The following is a 20,269-nucleotide window of genomic DNA, read 5'->3' as shown; positions in this document are numbered from 1 at the left end:
CCTCATACCAAACACCTTGGGTGCACTACCTTATATTCTCTTGGCCTAAATTTTACCTCAGCCATCTTTTGCACAAACGTAATCAGATAAGCCCTTGCTTCAGTTGTACCCCATACTTGTCACTTTCCTCCCTAGTGTTAGTGTTTGATTATGCCACAGGGAATGACTACAGAAACCCTTGGTGTTCATGCAGCAACACTTAACCAATGGGGGATGGGAGCCAGTAGACAAATGCTCCCCACTTCAAAGCAGACAATTCTGAGGCTTATTCAACAAGACTCCCCAGGTCCCAGTGGGATTGAGCCTCAGTTGCCCAAGGCAGTGACCAACTTGATTACATATTGTATCTTGGCTTTTACTCCTTCTCTTTTTAACAGATACTGTCATTAGTGTAATGAGTAACTTCAGTATTTTAATTATTTAAATCTTGCTTTATCAAATTATGGTATAATGCAAACAAAATAAATATCTCAGTGGCAGACCAATAAAAGTAAATTGCTAGTATGTTCAGTGAAGTTAAATTTACACTGCTATTGGTGGATCAACTTAATGGGTATAGAAAAGAATGTGTTAACTAGATCAGTGGCTACATATCAAAGAGCACTTTATAGCTATCTTCCAAAATAGAAACAAGGCAAAGCACAGAACTAGCCACAGTGACTTCACTTCATTAGATTTTCTGTAATATCAGAGATAGTTAACTTCTAGTATCTAATCTCCTGATGGCTATCCAAATCTGTGTTTGATACAGTAGCCTCTGGTCACAGGTGAGCACTTGAAATGTGGCTAGTCTGAATTTGAGATGTGCTCTAAATACAAAGTGGTTGAAGATTTAGTTTTTTTAAAAAGGATGTAGGGGGGTGCCTGGATGGCTCAGTGGTTGAGCATCTGCCTTTGGCTGGTCTCGATCCTGGGGTCCTGGATTGAGTCCCACATTGGGCTCCCCACGGGGAGCCTGCTTCTTGCTCTATGTCTCTGCCTCTGTGTGTTTCTCATGAATAAATAAAATTTAAAAAAATTAAAAAGGATGTTTCAATAATTTAAATATTGATTACATGTTTAAATAACATGGAGTGAAAATTTTAAATATTTGAATTAAATTCAAACATTTATTGGATGAAATATTAAAACTAATTCCACCAGTTTCATTTTCAATTTTAAAAATATGGCATACTTCCAGTTTGACCAATTCCTGATTCCAAGATTTGATACTACTACTAATGATCATTTGGTGAAGCTAAAATCTCAAAATTGAAGTTCTCTGGTACTATATGCCCTATTGAAAGATACCAGTTAAAATGTAAAATGGCCCTTCCCTTAGAATTTTTAGTAAGAGGTGGAACAGTACTTCACATTTTAAAAAAGTGCTTTGGGGATCCCTGGGTGGCGCAGGGGTTTAGCGCCTGCCTTTGGCCCAGGGCGCGATCCTGGAGACCCGGGATCGAATCCCACGTCAGGCTCCCGGTGCATGGAGCCTGCTTCTCCCTCTGCCTATGTCTCTGCCTCTCTCTCTCTCTCTCTCTCTCTGTGACTATCATAAATAAACAGTTAAAAAATTTTTTTAAATTTTTTTAAAAAGTGCTTTGTAGATCACCAAATTTAAAAAGGGAACAAAGGGAAACTATAGAATTTATGTCCCCATTCTGTTTCATTTATCACCATGCTCCAAAGTCCATCAGTATTCTGAATTTGTTCTAGTCTCCTCGTGCTGACAATGGCAAAATAGCTTAGGGCAATACTTGATCCTCAATTTACCTTTAAAAAGGGAATAAATTAAAGATTCAGAACTCTCAGAATCACCAGTCAAAAGTTTGTCATAGTCCCTTTTATTTCCTACTTAACTTATTAAATAAGACCAGATATTATCCACTCTGATAGATTCTGCACTTTCTGAAGTGTTTTTCCTCAAGTTGCTTCAAGAGTCCACATGTGAAAAGTCTTCCCTGCCACTCATCTGCTTTAAGAAAAGTCGTTAGTAGGCTGGGGAGAGGTCTGTTTGGCAATCCAGCTCCTTGAATCTGACTCTTAACTCCCAGGAGAAATGCATCTTGGTCCACTGGGATTTATGCAGGGTGAGCTAAGTTCCAGACAGCCTTTCAGAATCAAGTCCTCTTCCAGGCTTCACCTCAAGCAACTGGGTAGGGAATGCAGATGCCTAGAGTCAAAGCTGCCTAGTGCTTGACCTTTAATAAAATAAAAACATAGGGCTGAGCCCAGGGTATAGAAGAGGTTTGAAGGTCAGAACTTAAAAGTTCAATGAGGTGGAATCACAGCAAGGCAGACCTGAAATATTCAGAGAAGCTTTCATTAAATAGGGAGCTATTTTAGGTCTTGGGTAAGGCAATGATGAGCAGGAAGGGATTATTTAGAAAGACTGGTCTAACAGTAATGTGCAAAATGTTAGTAATGTGCAAAATGTAATTTGTGACAGAGTTGTTGATGTTAACCAAATATTGCTTGTTTGCTTTCCTAGCCTCTGGTGCTGGGTTCTGGTTTGTGAGATGTGGACAGACATGATGGCCCTTAAAAATATCCTAAAATATCTTCTAGCTTTCTCTTTCATGATAACCTTAGAGGCAACATGTTCTAAATGATAAGGATGGAGTACGATAGATTGACTCACATCAGATTTTATGGGAGACATGAATCTTCAGTTGGGGGGTTACTTATTATGGCACCGTAGCTTAGCATACCCCTGTTCAATAATGAAGAGGGAAGAATTCCAATTAGGAAATGACTGTCACGGGCAGCCCGGTGGCTCAGTGGTTTAGCACCGCCTTCAGCCCAGGGCCTGATCCTGGAGACCTGGGATCGAGTCCTACATCTGGCTCCCTGCATGGAGCCTGCTCCTCCCTCTGCCTGTGTCTCTGACTCTCTCTCTGTGTCTCTCATGAATAAATAAAATCTTAAAAAAAAAAAAGAAAAAAGAAAAAAAAAAAGGAAATGACTGTCACAGTAATGGGAGCCTGAGAGGATAAAGGTGTAGGCTAGACTGCAAATTCAGAGAAAGGATATACATCTAAGAGGTGTTTTATTTAAAGAGAGCTTGTTAAGTAGAAAAGTCATGAATGCAGATAAATATTTATTGAGCACCTATTATGTGCAAGGCACTGTGTGAGCTACAAAGACACATAAGTCATGCCTCTGAGTTCTTACAATCTAGTTGAGGAGATCATACATGTACATAAATTATTAAACAAATCATACAGCATAAAGGTTAAGAGAAAAGACTTTGAAGGTAGACTTGTATTCAAGGACTGGCTTCACCTTTTACTAGCTGTGTCACTTTGGGCAAATTATTTAACACATCTAAACTTCAGTTTGCTCGTCTGTAAAACAAGGATGGTAACAGTACGTACTTCTACTTCATAGGGTTGGTGAGAGAACCAAACAATCTATTCTTTGCCAAACTCTCTGCTGAGTGCTTACCCCATAATAAGCGCTCAATAGGTGCTAGTTAGCTAGCAGTAGTAGTAGTAGTAGTAGTAGTAGTAGTAGTAGTAGGGACCTAAAAGGTGGGACACAAAGAACAAGTGGTGCCCAAAAGAGCCCCTGGAAAAAGGGATGCAGCTATAAAAAGAACTTTTCTGGAAACAATAGTGCTGCTCTAATTTTGCCTTCCCTCCTCTTCGAGCCTCCAGTCATTAAAGTGCAATGGTACCTCGGGCCTCAGACAAGAGGCATGTCTGAGGATCACCTCCTAATGTTTATCTTGTTGTCTGACAAACTTCTGCAAAGTGTCGACCCCTCAGAGTCACATCCTAATTTCTGGCATCCCACATCAGTTCTATAACATGGTAGGTGGAGAACGTTTATTCACATTGTGGTAGCAGAGATGCAAAAGGAGAGTAGAAGCCAGAATAGGAAGAATGCTCACATGATGGATTTGCTTATGATGGGGAAGACCTATCTTGAGTTTCTAGGGAGGTCCTTTGACTAAAGGTTTCGCCCCACTCAGTCTATTCCTTGTTTGGCATAACGCCGTTGATGTTGAATAACGGACGATTTAGAACTGAACACTTTCCCACACACGCTGCATTCAAAGGGTTTCTCTCCCGTATGCACTCTCTGATGTCGTGTAAGCCGGCATCTCTGGCTAAAGGCTTTTCCACATTCGGTGCACTCATATGGCTTGTCTCCAGTGTGAATCTTCTGATGCTGTGTAAGGGATGAGCGGTCAAAGAAAGCTTTCCCACACTCACTGCACTGATAGCGAGGCTCTCCAGTGTGAGCTTTCTGATGCCTATTCAGTGATGAGACACCATAGAAGGCTTTCCCACACTCATTACATTCATAAGGCTTCCTGCCAGTGTGGATGAGCTGATGGCGAGTAAGAATACTTTTCTGGCTAAAGGCTTTCCCACATTGATTACATTCGTAAGGGCTTTCCCCAGTGTGGATTCTCTGGTGTCGAGTAAGGGACGAACGGTCAAAGAAGGCTTTTCCACATTCACTGCATTTAAAGGGCTTCTCTCCAGTATGAATTCGCTGATGGACAGTTAGGGACGACCGGTCGAAAAAAGCCTTCCCACATGCGTTGCATTCATAGGGGCTCTCCCCAGTGTGTGACATCAGATGTCTACTGAGACTGCTCCTGTGACTGAAGGCTTTCCCACACTCATGACAGTCATAGGGCTTCTCACCTGTGTGAGTCCTCTGGTGGCGGATAAGGGATGAGTGGTCAAAAAAGGTCTTCCCACAGTTGCTGCATTCCTGGTCTCTCCCTTTAGTAAGACTTTTCTTGAGAGGGGTGGACTCTTGTTGCAAGTTTTCCTTCTGGGAAAGGGACTTCTTGCAAGTCTGCACTGCAGAGCTCTCCTTCCCTGCTTCCAACTCACTCTCTAGTGCATGAACTTCAAATTTAGGGCACACAGGAACTTCTCCTTCAAGCTTCCCCCTCACTGTGCCTTCTGATTTTTCTTTATCTGAAGTACCGTGAATCTCAGGCTTAGTCTCCCAGTCTGGAACGGACAGAAAATATAGATGTAGTTTCTCTCCTGGGCTAGAAAATACTACAGCAGAAAGAAGACATGTTACAATAAATCTGAAAAGTAGTGCATGGTGACTGACCCGCTTGCTCCCACAGGTGGTTATACATGCTGGGAACAGTCTAGAACAGAGCTGATAGTGGACAGCTCAGAAGAGAGAAGACTTTCCATTGAAAGTATGGCCAGGATAATTAGAAGCATATGCTAAGTGTTGGGGGGTGATAGTGGGGAAGAGGAATATCAAAGTGTGAATGGGCAACATGAGAGATCTTTTTTTTTCTTTTTTTGCAACATGACATATCAGAGAGAATAATAAACATTTGGTGGATAAAGATGAGTAACACTTTCAGGTATGGAGAAAAAAAAGGAAAGCTGGTGGGTGACAGAGAATAAACTCTAGAGCAGAAGATGTGAGTGTGAGAAAAACATGGTACCCAATCTTCCCTCCCACACACCCAAATGACAACCACAAAACAAAATTCTGCCCTGCCCTGTTCACACAAAATTACCTAGAGAGATATTCTCTGGACATTCTCTCTCCTCGGATCCATGAAGATCAACTATCCAAGGCTCATCCCCTCTCTTCAACTGAAAAATGACTTCAGGACGAGGAACTGGAAGTCCTGCTCAGGGAGAAAGAAACAAGCCAGGTATGGGATGAAAATACTCAATTATCCCAAAGTTTAAACCCAGCCTCTACATTTTTCTGAGAGAAAATGGAAAGGCAGGGGGCACACACCAGGAGTGCAGAGTACAAAGTAATGCAAAAGAATGCAGGGAGCTCAGAATGGAGATCAAGACTGAGGCTCTAAAAAGGAACAAGTAGCACTTGGTCAGAACATTGATAAAATCATATGAATTAATGTGTTTATCCTCCCCACTGAAGAGAATGGGATGTCCTGGCTTTTGCACTGGTGGAATGGGGGGAAAGAATCCTTGGCTCAGGGAAGTAAGAGTGAAAACAGATCATCTTGAATAAAAATGTATAATTTTATTTGTTGGTTTACCCTTCAATGTTAAGCTTTTATTTAAACAAGTAGGTCATGTTCATTGTAGGAAAATTAAAGGTAAGTAGAAATAAAAAGAAAAATCACCTTTTGTACTTTGTATGCATTTTTTCTATTAATTTTGAAACTGAAAAATATCTATACATACATTCTGTTAAAATCTGGGCTATAAAATAATGCTGATGTGTAAACTTGATTTTTTTCACATAATAATAAACGGAAAATATTTTTTATTTCAATTAGTACAGATCTACCTCACCACTTTAATGGCTACATGATATTAATTGTATGGAATAATCTTAATCTCCTGCTGACAGACATTCAGACTGTTTTTACTTGTTTTTGCTATTAACAAACAATCATGTGATGAACACTTTTGTATATCAGGGGCTGCTAATCCTATGATTTCCTTGAGACAAATTTCTACAGTGAATCTATCCATATTTGATTGTTTAAAGAAATAGAACCCATCCTAGAAGTAGTGTAAAAGAAGCAGCAGCTGACAGTCAAAGGAATCACACTATAGATTTTATACCAAGCAGGTCAAGAATTTAAATAGGCCAAATTGGAAAAACAGTATAGAATGTTCAGGGAGCATTAAGGGAGATTGCTGAGCCTTTGTCACAGGCTTTGGTGGGATGAAATATTGGGGAAAATAGAATTCCTAGAATCAGAAACAAGAAGCCACAGGGAGGCAATGCATGTGGCTGATTTGTCAGCAGATAATCAGCGTACAAACAGGTGATCCTTGGGCCCAACTAGAAAATATTTCTCTTTCCCAAATATTCAAAATCAAACACATTTCTAGTGACCTACTCTCAGTTATAGCCCTGCATTTCTATACCCGTACAGCCCTCTTTTTAAAGGGAAATATTTCTCCCTCCCTGCTTCTCTGAGGAGAAATTTTCTCTAACAAGATGGTACCCTTAGTCCTCTGGCTGCTGCTGAGTAAGTTACCTGACTGATGAGCTAGGGGAGGAACTGGGCATATGTAACTCAGTTTCTAATGTTTGCCCTCCCCTCTCCCACTCTGGAGGAAGGACAAACTGTATTGTAGGGACAGGCTGCTGAGCAAGAAAGGCCACGGTTGTACAATATGGCTCCACGGGCCTATGGCTCAGGAAGCAAGTCTGTCCAATGCTGGGGTTCAGGATTGAGAAGCCCACAGTTGTTGTACACCTAAGCCATATCCTTCTATTCTTCCTTTAAAAAAAAATTATTTATTCATGAGAGACACAGAGAGAGAGTCAGAGACATAGGCAGAGGGAGAAGCAGGTTCCCTGTGTATCCCTGGGATCAAGTCCTGATATAGGACCAGGACCCTGGGATCATGCCCTGAGCCAAAGGCAGAAGCTCAATCACTGAGCCACCCAGGCATCCCTCCTCTACTCTTCTATCTTGTCTTCCAGTGCTTCAGAACTCAGGTGGGAAAAGAGGTATCCTTTATTGGCTCCTCACCCCCCCCCCCCTTAACACAGTACAGAATTTAACTTCTTATGGAAAGCTCTCCTTACCCAATGAGACAATGCTCCTATAGTTTTCCAGCATCACCTCCTTGTAGAGGTCCCTCTGAATAGGGACCAGATGCCTCCACTCTTCATCTGTAAAAATCACGGCCACATCCTCGAATGTCACTGATTCCTGGAAACACAATCACAATGCCCCTTACTCACAGCCCTTCTCTTTACATGGACCAGATAAAACAGTCCTAAAGATGACAGCCCTGAGGTTGTGGAGAGAGGGTTTTGAAATAGAGCTTTGAAGCACTGGGGGAAAGTGGCATAATTCTCTGAGGCATGAAGTTCTTGGCGTTAACTCTTCTAGTCACAGCTGAGCCTGTGAGTTTTAGGGGCTCTTTTTCATACTTACAGAAAATTTGCAAGAATGGAACAAAGAATGCCTATGTACCCTTCATTCAGCTTCCCCAAATGTTAACGTTTTCCACATTTGCTTCTATCTGAACAAGGATATTCTCTTGTATAATCACAGTATAATTATAAAAGTCAAGAAAATAGCACTGATATTATACTGTAATCTATAACCTTATTCAAATTCCACCAATTATCTGGTTTTTTTTTTTTTTTTTTTTACAAATCCTTAAAATGATGGTATTGATGAGATTGTTATGATCCCCTCATTTCATGCTAATGCTTTGTGACTGTATAAGATTGCATCTTTTCCCAATCCTAAAACTCCAGATGAATCTCCAGTGTGCTTGCTGAAGTTCTAAGCCAGAGCATAGAATTCAAGACTCTGTGTCCCTGGGCAAGAATGAGGCAAGCCACATGTCTCCACCCACATTCATTTCTCTTCAGGACTCTACTATTTCACTGAGGTGCTCTATAGCAAGTGTCATATTCTCCAGCCTAACCCAACAGTTCCTGGAATACTTGGGGTCTGCTCTCAGATGGATGCACTGAAGGGAAGTCAGGACTAGAACTGTTCCCTAAGCCATCCGAGCCCACCTGTACCACCATTTTTTAGGCAAAATCTCTCAGAGCAAAGGCCACAGTAGCTGTGTGCCTGGTGACAAGGTGATGGGCACACATTCAAGGCAAGAAAAGGTCACTGAAGGATTCCACAAATCAAATGGGAAAGACACATTCTCTATGGAGTCCTTCATTCACCTGGTTAGGTTTGATTGAAGAAACTCCAGCATAAAGAGAGAAAAGTGGTTATATTCTGGAGACTAACAGAATATTTCAGAAACACAAAGTCTACCTCACCTGGCATCTGGCAGTCGGAGACACAGCAGCCATTCCCTCCTATGTGCTCTCCTTGTAGAAAAGGGCAGAGTCCTAATGAGGAAGAGGTGTGGGATGAGAATGACGGTATGAGAAAGACCAGCCTTGGTTTGTAGTTTTCTGAACCATAAAACAAGAACTCTCCAAATATGTGAGTTATATACTCATTCTTTCTTAATACCCTACAAAAAGGGAAGGCAAAGCAAAGCAAGCACGGGAGCAACCCCAACCCAACCCACAACTGGAGTGAAAGGCCACAGATATTGCTATTCAGGACACAGCAGGATCCTGAATAGCATGTTTTACCATGATCCCAGAGGAAAAGTTCTGTTCCTGGGAATCAAGAACATATTAAGCTTATTCTGATTTATGAACTCACATTCAATATTGCCCTGATGGTTACCAGATGAAAAACCTAAGAAATTTTACAAATGACTATATGGATAAGACATGTCAAGTAAATACCCATAGCCTCTTTAAAGAAAAAATACCCCATTTGCAACCCTGTACTAACAGAGAAGCTACGTTTTTTTCCACATGATGCTGTGTCTCCTCCCGGAGCCACACTAACTTAGGCCACAGGAAGGCAATGCACAGGCTGGCCAGTAGACTGAAATGTGATCTAGCTTGAGAAGGTGAATGTGAACTAAGAAATGTCGGTACAACAGGTGGGTGATGAGTGGAAAAGATATTATGATGGAGGATCCTCTATGAGGATCAGGGGAGCCAAAGGAAACAAAACCCATGAACAACATGTGGGAGGCATGACACAGACTAGTCACAGGCAGGGGGAAGAAGAGCCTGGTCACATTAGTAGTGAAGCACTAGAGCAAAGCCCTGAGAGTTTTTAGTGGCATTGAGTCCTTTAATTCATGCAGTACCACCCTGGGCTCCAATCTGCATTTAGACTAGCCTTATTTTTCTTTGATTTCCATTAACACTCTAACGCTCTTAGGCTTTGTGTGAATCCTATTATTAAACCTCCTTTACTCAACTGAGTTAGCTGAGTAGGTCTCAGTTTCTCACAGTCAAGAGTCTAATTAAACACAGTTAAATCAAGCATTTCTGGGATTCATGAATGGGAAGGGAAATGTGGTTCCAGGAAGAATAAGGAAAAGAGGTGGCTCACTGATTACTCTCCTGCAGTCAAGGGGGATATATTTATTCAACTATCCAACCAACATGTTTTTAGCACCAATGATTTATAACAAACACAAAAACCATAGGACACTGTCCTTGCCCTCCAAAAGCTTATAGCTTAGAACAGAGGAAAAACAAGTAACCCAAATAACATGTCACATGATACGTACTATAAAGAGATACCCGCAACAGACTATGAGAGCCCATCAGAGGCTTGCTCACCCAGATAGGAGGTTGTATGTTTCTTGGAGGAAGTGGGATGTAAGCTAAGTTTTTAATTTTTTTAAAGATTTTATTTATTTATTTATTTATTTATTTATTTATTTATTTATTTATTTATTTATGAGAGACACACAGAGAGAGGCAGAGACATAGGGAGAGGGAGAAGCAGGCTCTCTGCAGAGCGGGACTCAATCCCAGGACTCCGGGGTCATGACCTGAGCCAAAGGCAGATGCTCAACGGCTGAGCTACCTAGTTGTCCCTGTAAGGTAAGTTTTGATTTGGGGGAGGAGGTGGAACATACTAGGCAGGAAAAATACACCAAGTTTTTCAAAAACGAGGAGGCAGGTCGTTACATGGAAAAGATTAACAACTGTAACTAGTTTAGAATGGCAGAGGTCTAGACTGTGAGCAGTGCTGTGGGGAAGTAGACAGAGACCAGCTAGATCAAAGACAGCTTTGTATGGTCCCATACACGGAAGAGGGACCACAGGCATGGAGATCACTGAGGGATTTAAATATGGAAGTGTTATCATCAGATTTGTGTTTTAGAAAGATCATTGCAATCTGTATAAAGGGGCTTGGAATACACATATTCTTTGGCTCAGTAAATTTCTACTAGGAATTTGTCCTAAGGAAATAAGTGAGGATATATATATATCCATCCTTAGTCATCATTAACACTAACCTTTATTGAGTGCTACATTTACATTTATTATCTTACTAATCCTTACAGTACAGGAAAAATTTGAAATATCCTAAGTTTCTAGAACAGGAGATATGAGTAAATAATTTATGGCCTAGCCCATACATGCACTGTAATACCGTTTAACATCATGTTAATGATAACTAGCATTTATTGAGCATTTGCTATTTACCAGGCACTGCGCTAAGCACTTTTTAAAAAAAAAATTATTTATTTAAGAAAGAGAGCACACAAGCAGGGGGAGGGGCAGAAGAAGAGGGACAAGCAGACTCCCCGCTGAGCAGGGAGCCCTACTTGGGGCTCGATCCCACGACTCAGATCATGACCTGAGCCAAAATCAAGAGTGAAATGCTTAATCAACTAAGCCACCCAGACACACGAACTAAGCACTCTTTTAAAGGATAATTTAATTCCACCTTCATAAATTAATAAGGTAGGTACTATCTTACAGATTAGGAAAATTAAGGCTTTTTAAGAAGTTGAGGTAGAATTTGAACCCAGGTCTGTCAATCAGTTTTTAACCTCTATGCTATAATGTGATTTTTATTTTCATAAGAAAATAGCCACACAGGGATCCCTGGGTGGCGCAGCGGTTTGGCGCCTGCCTTTGGCCCAGGGCACGATTCTGGAGACCCGGGATCGATTCCCACGTCGGGCTCCCGGTGCATGGAGCCTGCTTCTCCCTCTGCCTGTGTCTCTGCCTCTCTCTCTCTGTGACTGTCATAAATAAATTTAAAAAAAAAAAAGACAATTTCTTTAAAAAAAAAAAAAAAAAAAAAAAAGAAAATAGCCACACAGATAACAGACCAATAGACTAGACTAAAAAAATCCCCAAACATATCCAAGCATGTAGGGAAACCTGATATACAACTGAGCTGGCATTATGAATCACTGAGTAAACAATCACTAGTGATAAACTGCAAATGACTTAAATGTTCATCAGAAGGATAAATTTTTATTTCATGTGTGTGAATATGTGTATTGGAATATTATACATTAAGATGAATGAAGTAGGGATCCCTGGGTGGCGCAGCGGTTTGGCGCCTGCCTTTGGCCCAGGGCACGATCCTGGAGACCGGGATCGAATCCCACGTCAGGCTCCCGGTGCATGGAGCCTGCTTCTCCCTCTGCCTATGTCTCTGCCTCTCTCTCTCTCTCTCTCTCTGTATGACTACATAAATAGATAATAAAAAAAAAAAAATTAAAAAAATAAGATGAATGAAGTAGAGCCTTATGTTAATAATAAATCGCAAAAATATAATTACTGAGCAAAAATAAGAAAGTTTTAGAATTACTGTGTAATATCTATATAAAACTTAGAAACAGATCAGGGTACCTGTATGGCTCAACTGATTAAGCTCCTGACTCTTGATTTCAGCTCAGGTCATGATCTCAGGGTTGTGAGATCGAGCCCCAAGTCAGGCTCTGTGCTCAGTGGGGAGTCTCCTTGAGATTCTTTCTCTTCCTCTGCCCCTCCCAACCAAGCTCACACCCCTCTCTCTTTCAGATAAATAAATCTTTAATTAAAAAAAAAACCACAACAACAACAACAACCTGGGATGCCTGGGTGGCTCAGCAGTTGAGTGTTTGCCTTCAGCTCAGGGTGTGATCCGGGAGCCCCAGGATCAAGTCCCACCACATTGGGCTTCCTGCATGGAGCCTGCTTCTCACTCTATGTCTCTGCCTCTCTCTCTCTCTCTCTCTCTCCCTCTCTCTCTTTGTCTCTTATGAATAAATAAATAAAATCTTTTTAAAAAAACCTTAAAAATAGGTAAATAGTATCTACAAAAATCTGTATGGGACAATAAGCGCTAAATTGTGAGTTATCCCAATACGGGATTGGGACAGATAACCAGGAGAGTTCAACTTTGTCTGTGATGTTTTGTTTGTTAAAAATATTTTTTCTAGGGCAGCCTGGGTGGCTCAGTGGTTTAGCGCTGCCTTCAGCCCAGGGTGTGATCCTGGAGACCCAGGATCGAGTCCCATGTCGGGCTCCCTGCATGGAGCCTGTTTCTCCCTCTGCCCTGTGTCTCTGCCTCTCTCTCTCTGTGTCTCTCATGAATAAATAAATAAAATCTTAAAAAAAATTTTTTTCTAAACAAATTCACAAATATTAAGTGAAGAATGCACACTTAAAATCACTTATTTATGTATACACATATATATAGAAAAAAGACTGAAAGAATATATACTAAAATATAAGTGGAATTTGAGTGGTGGCATTAAGTGGTTTTATTTTATTTCTTACAATTCTTTATATCCTGATTTTTGTTTCTATAAGTATGTATTTACTTTACAGGAAAAATAACAGGAAGGAAAGGGGATATAGAAAAGTTATAGCAGACCCAAGACTGGTATTCTTAGAAGGATCTACTTGTGAGATTGACCCTTGGCTAAGGTCTGGGAACTTCAGTTTTGGGAGGGTTATCTAAGAGAGAGAGGGATGGTCCACTATGCCTGAACTATTTGAGCAAACAATGTGCTTTATGCTGAACACTTGCTTTCCTGCTAGAGGATCTGGAATTTTGGTATGTTATGCAGAGGCAGCCTACCTGACCAGCCCTCAATTAAAAAAAAAAAAAAATTGGTCTCTGAGTCTCTAATGAGCTTTTGTGAGCTGGAATATCACATGCATGTTGTTGCACTGCTGGAGAAGATGGTTCAGTATGACCCCTCATGGCTGGAAGAGAGAACAAGAAAGCCTCCATAAGGATTCCTCTAGACTCTACCTGTCTCTTCCCCTTATGACCTAGCTGTGCATCCTTGCAAGATCATGGTCATAATCTCAGCCATGAGTGCAACTATAGGCTGAGCTCCATGTCCTTCCCTTAACATGGGGTGATCTTGGGGCCCTCCAACACAGGCAGCCATGCCACTCTGGGTAGCTGTAGCAGAATGGGACTACAGGAGGGCAAGAATGGAAGTGGGGCAGACCAATGAGGAATCTCATAATTAAAAAAAGAAAAATGATGCAAAACTGAACACAAGTAGTGCCAGCAGAAATGGACACAAGGGGAACTAGTGTCAAGACAGAAGAAGAGACAACAGACTGGCTGCAAGTGGAGGATGAAGGTAATGAGAAAGGCAAGGAAGACTTCCAGGTCACTCAACTGAACAACAGTGTGCACAATGGTACCATTCATGGAGATGAGAAAGAGAGAAGAAGAAGGTTTGGAAGGAAAGCTAATGAATACAGTTTGGAATATTTAGAATTTGAGCTGTTCCCTCATCTTTGGATAGGAGAAAATCAAATGACTGTGGTTTCCACTGGCCAAGTTGTAAAAAGTATTACTGCTAAATGAAATAGTTTGAATTCTGAAAGACCATGAGTTCCATACTCAAAGTAGAAAAATTAATATATTTAAAAGTGGTAGTACAAAGAGAGCAAGGTTTACTGCCTTTAGTAATATAAATAAGTACTTTGGTTTTTTTCCTCTTAATTGTATGACTATTCACAAAGTATCCTTAGGATATGTACTCGTATAAATTCACCTACACATGAAAAAAGAAACCTAGAGAATGGGGATAAACCATGTAATCCTAGAATCAGGAACTACAACCCCAAACAGACACATCAGTACTGGGGTGAGGAAGAAAAAAGAGCATGTGCCCCAATACTGAATCAACCTCAGATTCTAAAGAGGCAAAGTAACCATGCAGACTTAATTCTTCCTCCCTTAGGAGATAGGAGCCCACTATCTCATCTTATTAGTTATACTAATAAGGTGCAGTTAAGTTTTCAAAAACACCAAAAGACCAGATCAATACATATTTATGGGACAATGGGTTATTGAACACTGGCCAAGCAGAACTTTAAAAGAATACTACCTTGAGGGTGAATATCAGGTTGCAAAAATGTTTAAAACCTATGCAAAAGGTAAAAGCCTTAAAAAAAAAAAAACTTACTGGAAAAACATGTTTAGTATAACTATAAAATAAAAATTTTGACCTGAGGAGAAATTGAGATTTGAATCCTTTTAGGAAGAGGCAGGGTGATATATACACAAATAGAAACAAATAGATATCATCAGTAGCATGCAAGCTGTGTTAAGACAGTATTCTTTCCTTTGCTTGTCAAGATTCCTCCATTTCCAGGAGGGCCTTAAAACATTACTCTTGGGCCCCAGTTAGATGTCAAAATTAGAATTTAGAGATACAGGAGAGTATAATCATTAGATATACAGACTCTGGCAGACTGCCTGAAATAGAATTCCAGCTCTGCCTCTTACTACCTGCATGATCTTAAGCAAGTTTCTCACCTTTTCTCAGTTTATCTGTAAAATTAGAATAATGAAAGTACCCATCTCATACAGTTACTGTGATTCTTAAATAGAAGACAAATAAAGCTTATAAAGTAATATGCTACCGGTTAGCATTAGCTTAAAATAATGTTATAATCTTAGGAAGGTAGAAATAATGAAAATATTAATTACAATGTGTTGTTGCTGTTTTAGAGTAGGTGTAAGTGTAGTAATAACTTTGGAATCAAAGTATTTGAATATGTTGTCTAAAGCATCTGAGCTTTTCAAACAAATCAGTTGAATTACATCTGAAATTGTAGTTGAAATTGCTCAATGTTTAAATCCTTAGACAATTTTCAAAGCTTTATTAGTTTATGACTTCATAAAGTGAGCATTGGACAAATTACAAACAGTGGTGAGCATAAAAGCTCCCCAACCATTAAGTAACCAGTGGATATTCCCAAGGTGCTCATTATCCATGGGCTCCCTGCCAGGCTGACTTCCCTCCCCTGGCAGTCACTTCAGGAGGCTCTGAGTGATACCCAAGGCTCCCCAAATCCACCAAATTCAAATGGAATCACTTATGTTTTATCTTGTCCTAGTCCTAGCTCTCAAGAGTATTTCTGGAGGAAAAAAGTCTTCAAATCTTATTCTAGATCTTCAAATGAGTCCTTGCCTAGAAAGCTTTTACTGTTCCCATCCTTGTTCTGTAGCTGTTCCAAACCTCCATGGCTACCCTCCAATTTGGGCAGAGCACTCACAAGAGTGAGTTCCAAAGGAGACAGGTCTGTGTGGTAAAAAAAGCATTCCACAGGCATTTAATTATTAACTGTGAAGGTGTGGGCAGATTACTTAAGCTTAAAGTGGACCTCCAGTTGTTTAATACATACTTCACAGAGTAGTTATAAATAGTAAATGAGGCAGTTAATGTAAAGGATTTATCTTATGGTCTGTTTAATAAATGAAAATTGCTTTCCTTTCTACTGCCCAACACCAACCCACATGCATCCACTCATTCATCGTGTTATTCAACAAATATCTCTAAGTACCCGCTATGTGCAAGGTTAGCATGGAGTGTGAGCACAAAGAAACAGAACTGTCTGTCTCCAGGTCTTTCCCTGAGTGTCCTCTGTGTCCTACTTCCTTTTCCACTACTGTTGCCTCTCAGAATCTGCCCCTTGCATAATACTTTCTTTCTCCACCATCTTCCACCTCGCCAGTAGCTTCTTTTCCCACATCTTCCAACATACATGACCCTCATCTATCTGAAACTATCTTCACTGCATCCCATGGCCTGTCTCTAGCAAGTTTTCATTTTAGCTTCTCCTTTTCATGATCAAACTTCTTGGTAACACATACCTATCAATTCCACCTCCTCTTTCTGACTCCATTATTCTGCTTTTGCCACCCCAAAACTGCATCCTCAAAAATTACCAATGCATTTCTATCTCTAATTACAATAGTCCTTTTCTCTTTGTTTATTTCTCTGCAGCTTTTGATGGTTCTGACAAGTTCCTGCTTCTCTAAGTGGTTCCTGTAGCTGCTATGATACTGCACCAGCCTGACTTTCTTCCTACCAATAAAACCACATCCCTGTGCCTCTTTTCCCCGGTCTTGTCCTGGAAACTCGGATGCTGTCCAATGCTCAGTCTTTATAACAATGTTCTTCTTGCTTTTCTTCAGACAGTCCATCCACCTGGTGCTCCATTTTCTACCTCTACAGAAATGCTTCCCAGTCTAGTCCCAATACCTGTTCCAAACTCAGCTTGCATTTCCAAGTGACTGCAAATTTTGATTTAGGCATTCTGCTAGCACCTCAAAACATCTTCCCCTATGCAAATCCCCCAATCCCAATTAACCCCTCTCCCTAGTTGTACATTTCTGTGAGATGTTCTATTATCTTCCCAGATGCCCCAACTCAAACTTTTACCTTACTCTCTTTCCTTCCAAATCTAGTTAGTTACCAGGTCCTTCCGACCTTACTCTGCATTATCATTTTTATCCTTCCCTACCACTGACACCATACTTCAGGTATGAAGGACTAACTTTACATTCCCAGCTGCCTCTCTGCCACTAGTTAGTCCCTTCTTTTCTCTAGTCCTGGATGTGACCTCTAGAATTACTGTCCCCAAATAGTTTTATTCCTGTCAGTCTCCAGATTGGAACTATACAATCCATGCTGCTTATTGTATTTTGTCCTGATCCTGTGTCCTCATGCCGGTGTACTTTTCTCCACCCTTGTTGCCCACTACTTCTTGACACTTCAGTTAAAATCAGCTCCCTCTAAAATCTGCCAATGCTTTGCTACTTATTTCCTGTTTTGTTTTTGTTTTCCTCAAATCCTGCCTCCTCGGGGCACCTGGGTGGCTCAGTGGTTGAGCATCTGCCTTTGGCTCAGGTTGTGATCCCAGGGTCCTAGGACAGAAAATCCCACATCAGCCTCCCCAGAAGGAGCCTGCTTCTCCCTCTGCTTATCTCTGCCTCTGTCTCTCATGAATAAATATATAAAATCTTTTTAAAAAAAATCCTGCCTCCTACATGAAAGGCCCAACCTCATCAAGAGGATGCAACTAAAGAGTGATATTAAAGCATTCGTTTTACCACTTGTTCCTCTGAGCTAAGAAAAGATTGTGCATGATGTTGACAGCTGAAACAGACACATTAGGCATTAAGGTAGCTTTAATTATTGGTTTAATGAATAACCAAATATGTCAAATCAAGATCTTAAAAGGATTGCATCTCAGACTCAATTCAGGAATATCCCCCCACGCCCCCTTTTTTTAAAACCACGGATATCTTTAGAGACGTAGTTACTTCTAGAATTAAACTTGTCAATAAGCTAAAACTGGGGATCCCTGGGTGGCGCAGCGGTTTAGCGCCTGCCTTTGGCCCAGGGCGCGATCCTGGAGACCTGGGATCGAATCCCACATCGGGCTCCCGGTGCATGGAGCCTGCTTCTCCCTCTGCCTGTGTCTCTGCCTCTCTCTCTCTCTCTCTGTGACTATCATACATAAATAAATAAAAATTAAAAAAAAAAAAAGCTAAAACTAAGTAACAACCCTCGGTGTCAACAATGGATTCCAACCAGCTTTAAAGTTGAACTGCCATGGTTAAAATTAAATAAAATGTTCAACGAGGAGGTCTAAAAAATGTTATCTACCCTTAAATGAGGGCCTCGTAAGGACGCCCAAGGGAGGGAGCTAAGCGAGACACTCTGAGACGCTGAGAAAGAGGGAGGGAGACGCAGTGGGCTGCCCCACAGATTTAGTGTCAATTCCACTCATATTTATTAAACACCCATTATGGGGACGAGGACGAGAGGAGCGGAGGAAGAATCTAAACTTCCAATCTGAAAGTTGGGATCTAGCATATAGTGAGTGTATACTGAAAGACCACTCGTAACAGTGCCCACACTCCACGGAACACACGCACACACAGCGGGCGAGCGGCAACTTTCTGTCTGCACTTCTCGGAGCTGGGACGTGTACACACACACACACACACACACACACTCTCTCTCTCCTGCAGGCTGCCTCCGCTCGCGTCCCCCATTCTACAGCACCTCCCCCAAGTTCTCAGTGTCCCCTTCTCTCGGCCGCTGCGCTCACTCCGCATCTCGAAGACAAACGCCAGCAGCCCTCACCTCCGGCACAGAGTGCTCGGGACCCAGGAAGACGGCGCCTCTTCAGGTCGGGAAAGCAATGCGCCTGCGCAAAGGCTCTGACGTCCGCGCTCCCAACGTTTGGCCTTCTCACAGGGACTCCATTCCCCAGAAGTCTAAGCGGGGGCGCTCCAATATGACGTATGAAGTTCTGCGCAAGCGCACGCTCCTGGGAAAGAGTCCGCTTTAGACCTGGTGGTTCGTGGTGTCCCAGTTGCTGTAGCTGGGCGAGGGAACGTTTGATGCCTGGGAGATTTATGGGACCCTGGGTGTACCGCCTACGTGTGATGTCACGTCCCCTCCAGGCCTCCGATGGAAGGGCCGTCGGAAGGAAATGTGTCTGACCTATGGGGCCGGTCCCTAGCCTTGGTTTTCACCGCCCGGAAGACCGAGGACGAGTCCCCTGGCGCTTCAAAGAGGCTTGTTTCTGCTTCAGCTTGTACACTTTCGGGGACTTGGTTCTGAAATTTGGGCTGGAGACACACAGATTTTGGTTTTGAGGACGAGGCTGGGCCTGAGGCACGGTATGCGCACATTTTTGTGCGGGAAGAGGAGCGCCCAGGATACACGTGTGTTCAACTGGACAGACTCCGGACAGTGTGAGCGCACACCAGCCTGTCTTCCTGGTACTGCTGGAAGGGCCCTAGTCGGAGACATCGTAGGGATTCTCATCCTTGGCTGCATGTCGGAATCACCCGAAGAGCTTTGGGCATGTTGATACCTGGAGTCCAGTCTGAGGAACCAGAGTTTACAAAGATCTTCAAGTGATTCTAAAGTGCAGCTGAAGCTAAGAACCCCTGAGCTAGCGCTTCAGAAAACACTGGAGATTACACGAATATGATAAAATCCTACTTCGGATCTAGTAGTGAAAGTCCACATTTTCACTGAAAAAAAAAAAAAAAACACAAAAAACCTAAAATGCCTAGCATTGTTACAAATACCAGTAAGACAGAGTTACTGCCCCCAATGAACTCATGGTCCAAAGGAAAAAACAGAATGTAAAAGTATTACAGCACAATGCAGTGTGTTCTATATGTCACCTCTAAGACACCATGCAAGAACAACCAGGAAGCAATCAACTATGGCTGAGAAAATTGAAAAAGGCCTATAACTCCTACACTTGAAAAAGACCAATTATAGGACGCTACTGGCACACTTAAAAAAGGATATGTACTTTATTAAGAAGAAATAAGGGGTACCTGGGTGGCTCAAGTGGTTAAGCTTCCGACTCCTGATTTGGGTTCAGGTAATGATCTCAGGGTTCTGAGGTGGAGGCCCAAGTTGGGATTCTCTGTGCCTCTGCCTCTCTGTCCCCCTCCAAATAAATAAACAAAATTTGAAAAAGAAGAAGAAAGAGAAGTTCAATCAATGCAGAGAGAATAGTACTGCAATGATAAAGACTAGAGGATAAAAGTGGGGAGAATTAATAGCAAGATGAGTTGCCAGTGGATATTTAGGGGCTGATAACGATAACTGGGGGCTGGATTAGGGACAGTCTTATACTGTAGTAAGGGTTTGGACCTTCCAGAATTAGGACTTGATTAAAGGTAAGATGTCTGAGA

At 41.7% G+C, this 20,269-nt stretch overlaps 1 protein-coding gene across 1 annotated transcript in view; it reads right to left on the bottom strand.

Annotated features, from left to right (window-relative positions):
- The window catches only part of LOC112916849 (uncharacterized), a 45,984-nt gene extending 27,229 nt beyond the window's left edge, over nucleotides 1–18,755 (bottom strand). Inside the window, exons 1-6 of the mRNA XM_072718826.1 lie at nucleotides 18,690–18,755; nucleotides 8,722–8,793; nucleotides 7,510–7,636; nucleotides 5,498–5,611; nucleotides 3,957–4,961; nucleotides 3,463–3,508 (exon numbers count right to left, since the gene is read on the bottom strand). Of these exons, the coding sequence (XP_072574927.1) occupies nucleotides 3,463–3,508; nucleotides 3,957–4,961; nucleotides 5,498–5,611; nucleotides 7,510–7,636; nucleotides 8,722–8,754 (1,325 nt within the window). The 5' untranslated portion in view covers nucleotides 8,755–8,793; nucleotides 18,690–18,755. The remainder of the gene's footprint in view (nucleotides 1–3,462; nucleotides 3,509–3,956; nucleotides 4,962–5,497; nucleotides 5,612–7,509; nucleotides 7,637–8,721; nucleotides 8,794–18,689) is intronic.
- Nucleotides 18,756–20,269: the final 1,514 nt, after the last annotated feature.

This window comes from Vulpes vulpes, chromosome 8, assembly GCF_048418805.1.
Source record: "Vulpes vulpes isolate BD-2025 chromosome 8, VulVul3, whole genome shotgun sequence".
NCBI classification, from domain to species: Eukaryota; Metazoa; Chordata; class Mammalia; order Carnivora; family Canidae; genus Vulpes; species Vulpes vulpes.
The sequence above is the reverse complement of the archived record's forward strand: the minus strand, read 5'-3'. Positions and strand labels throughout refer to the sequence as shown.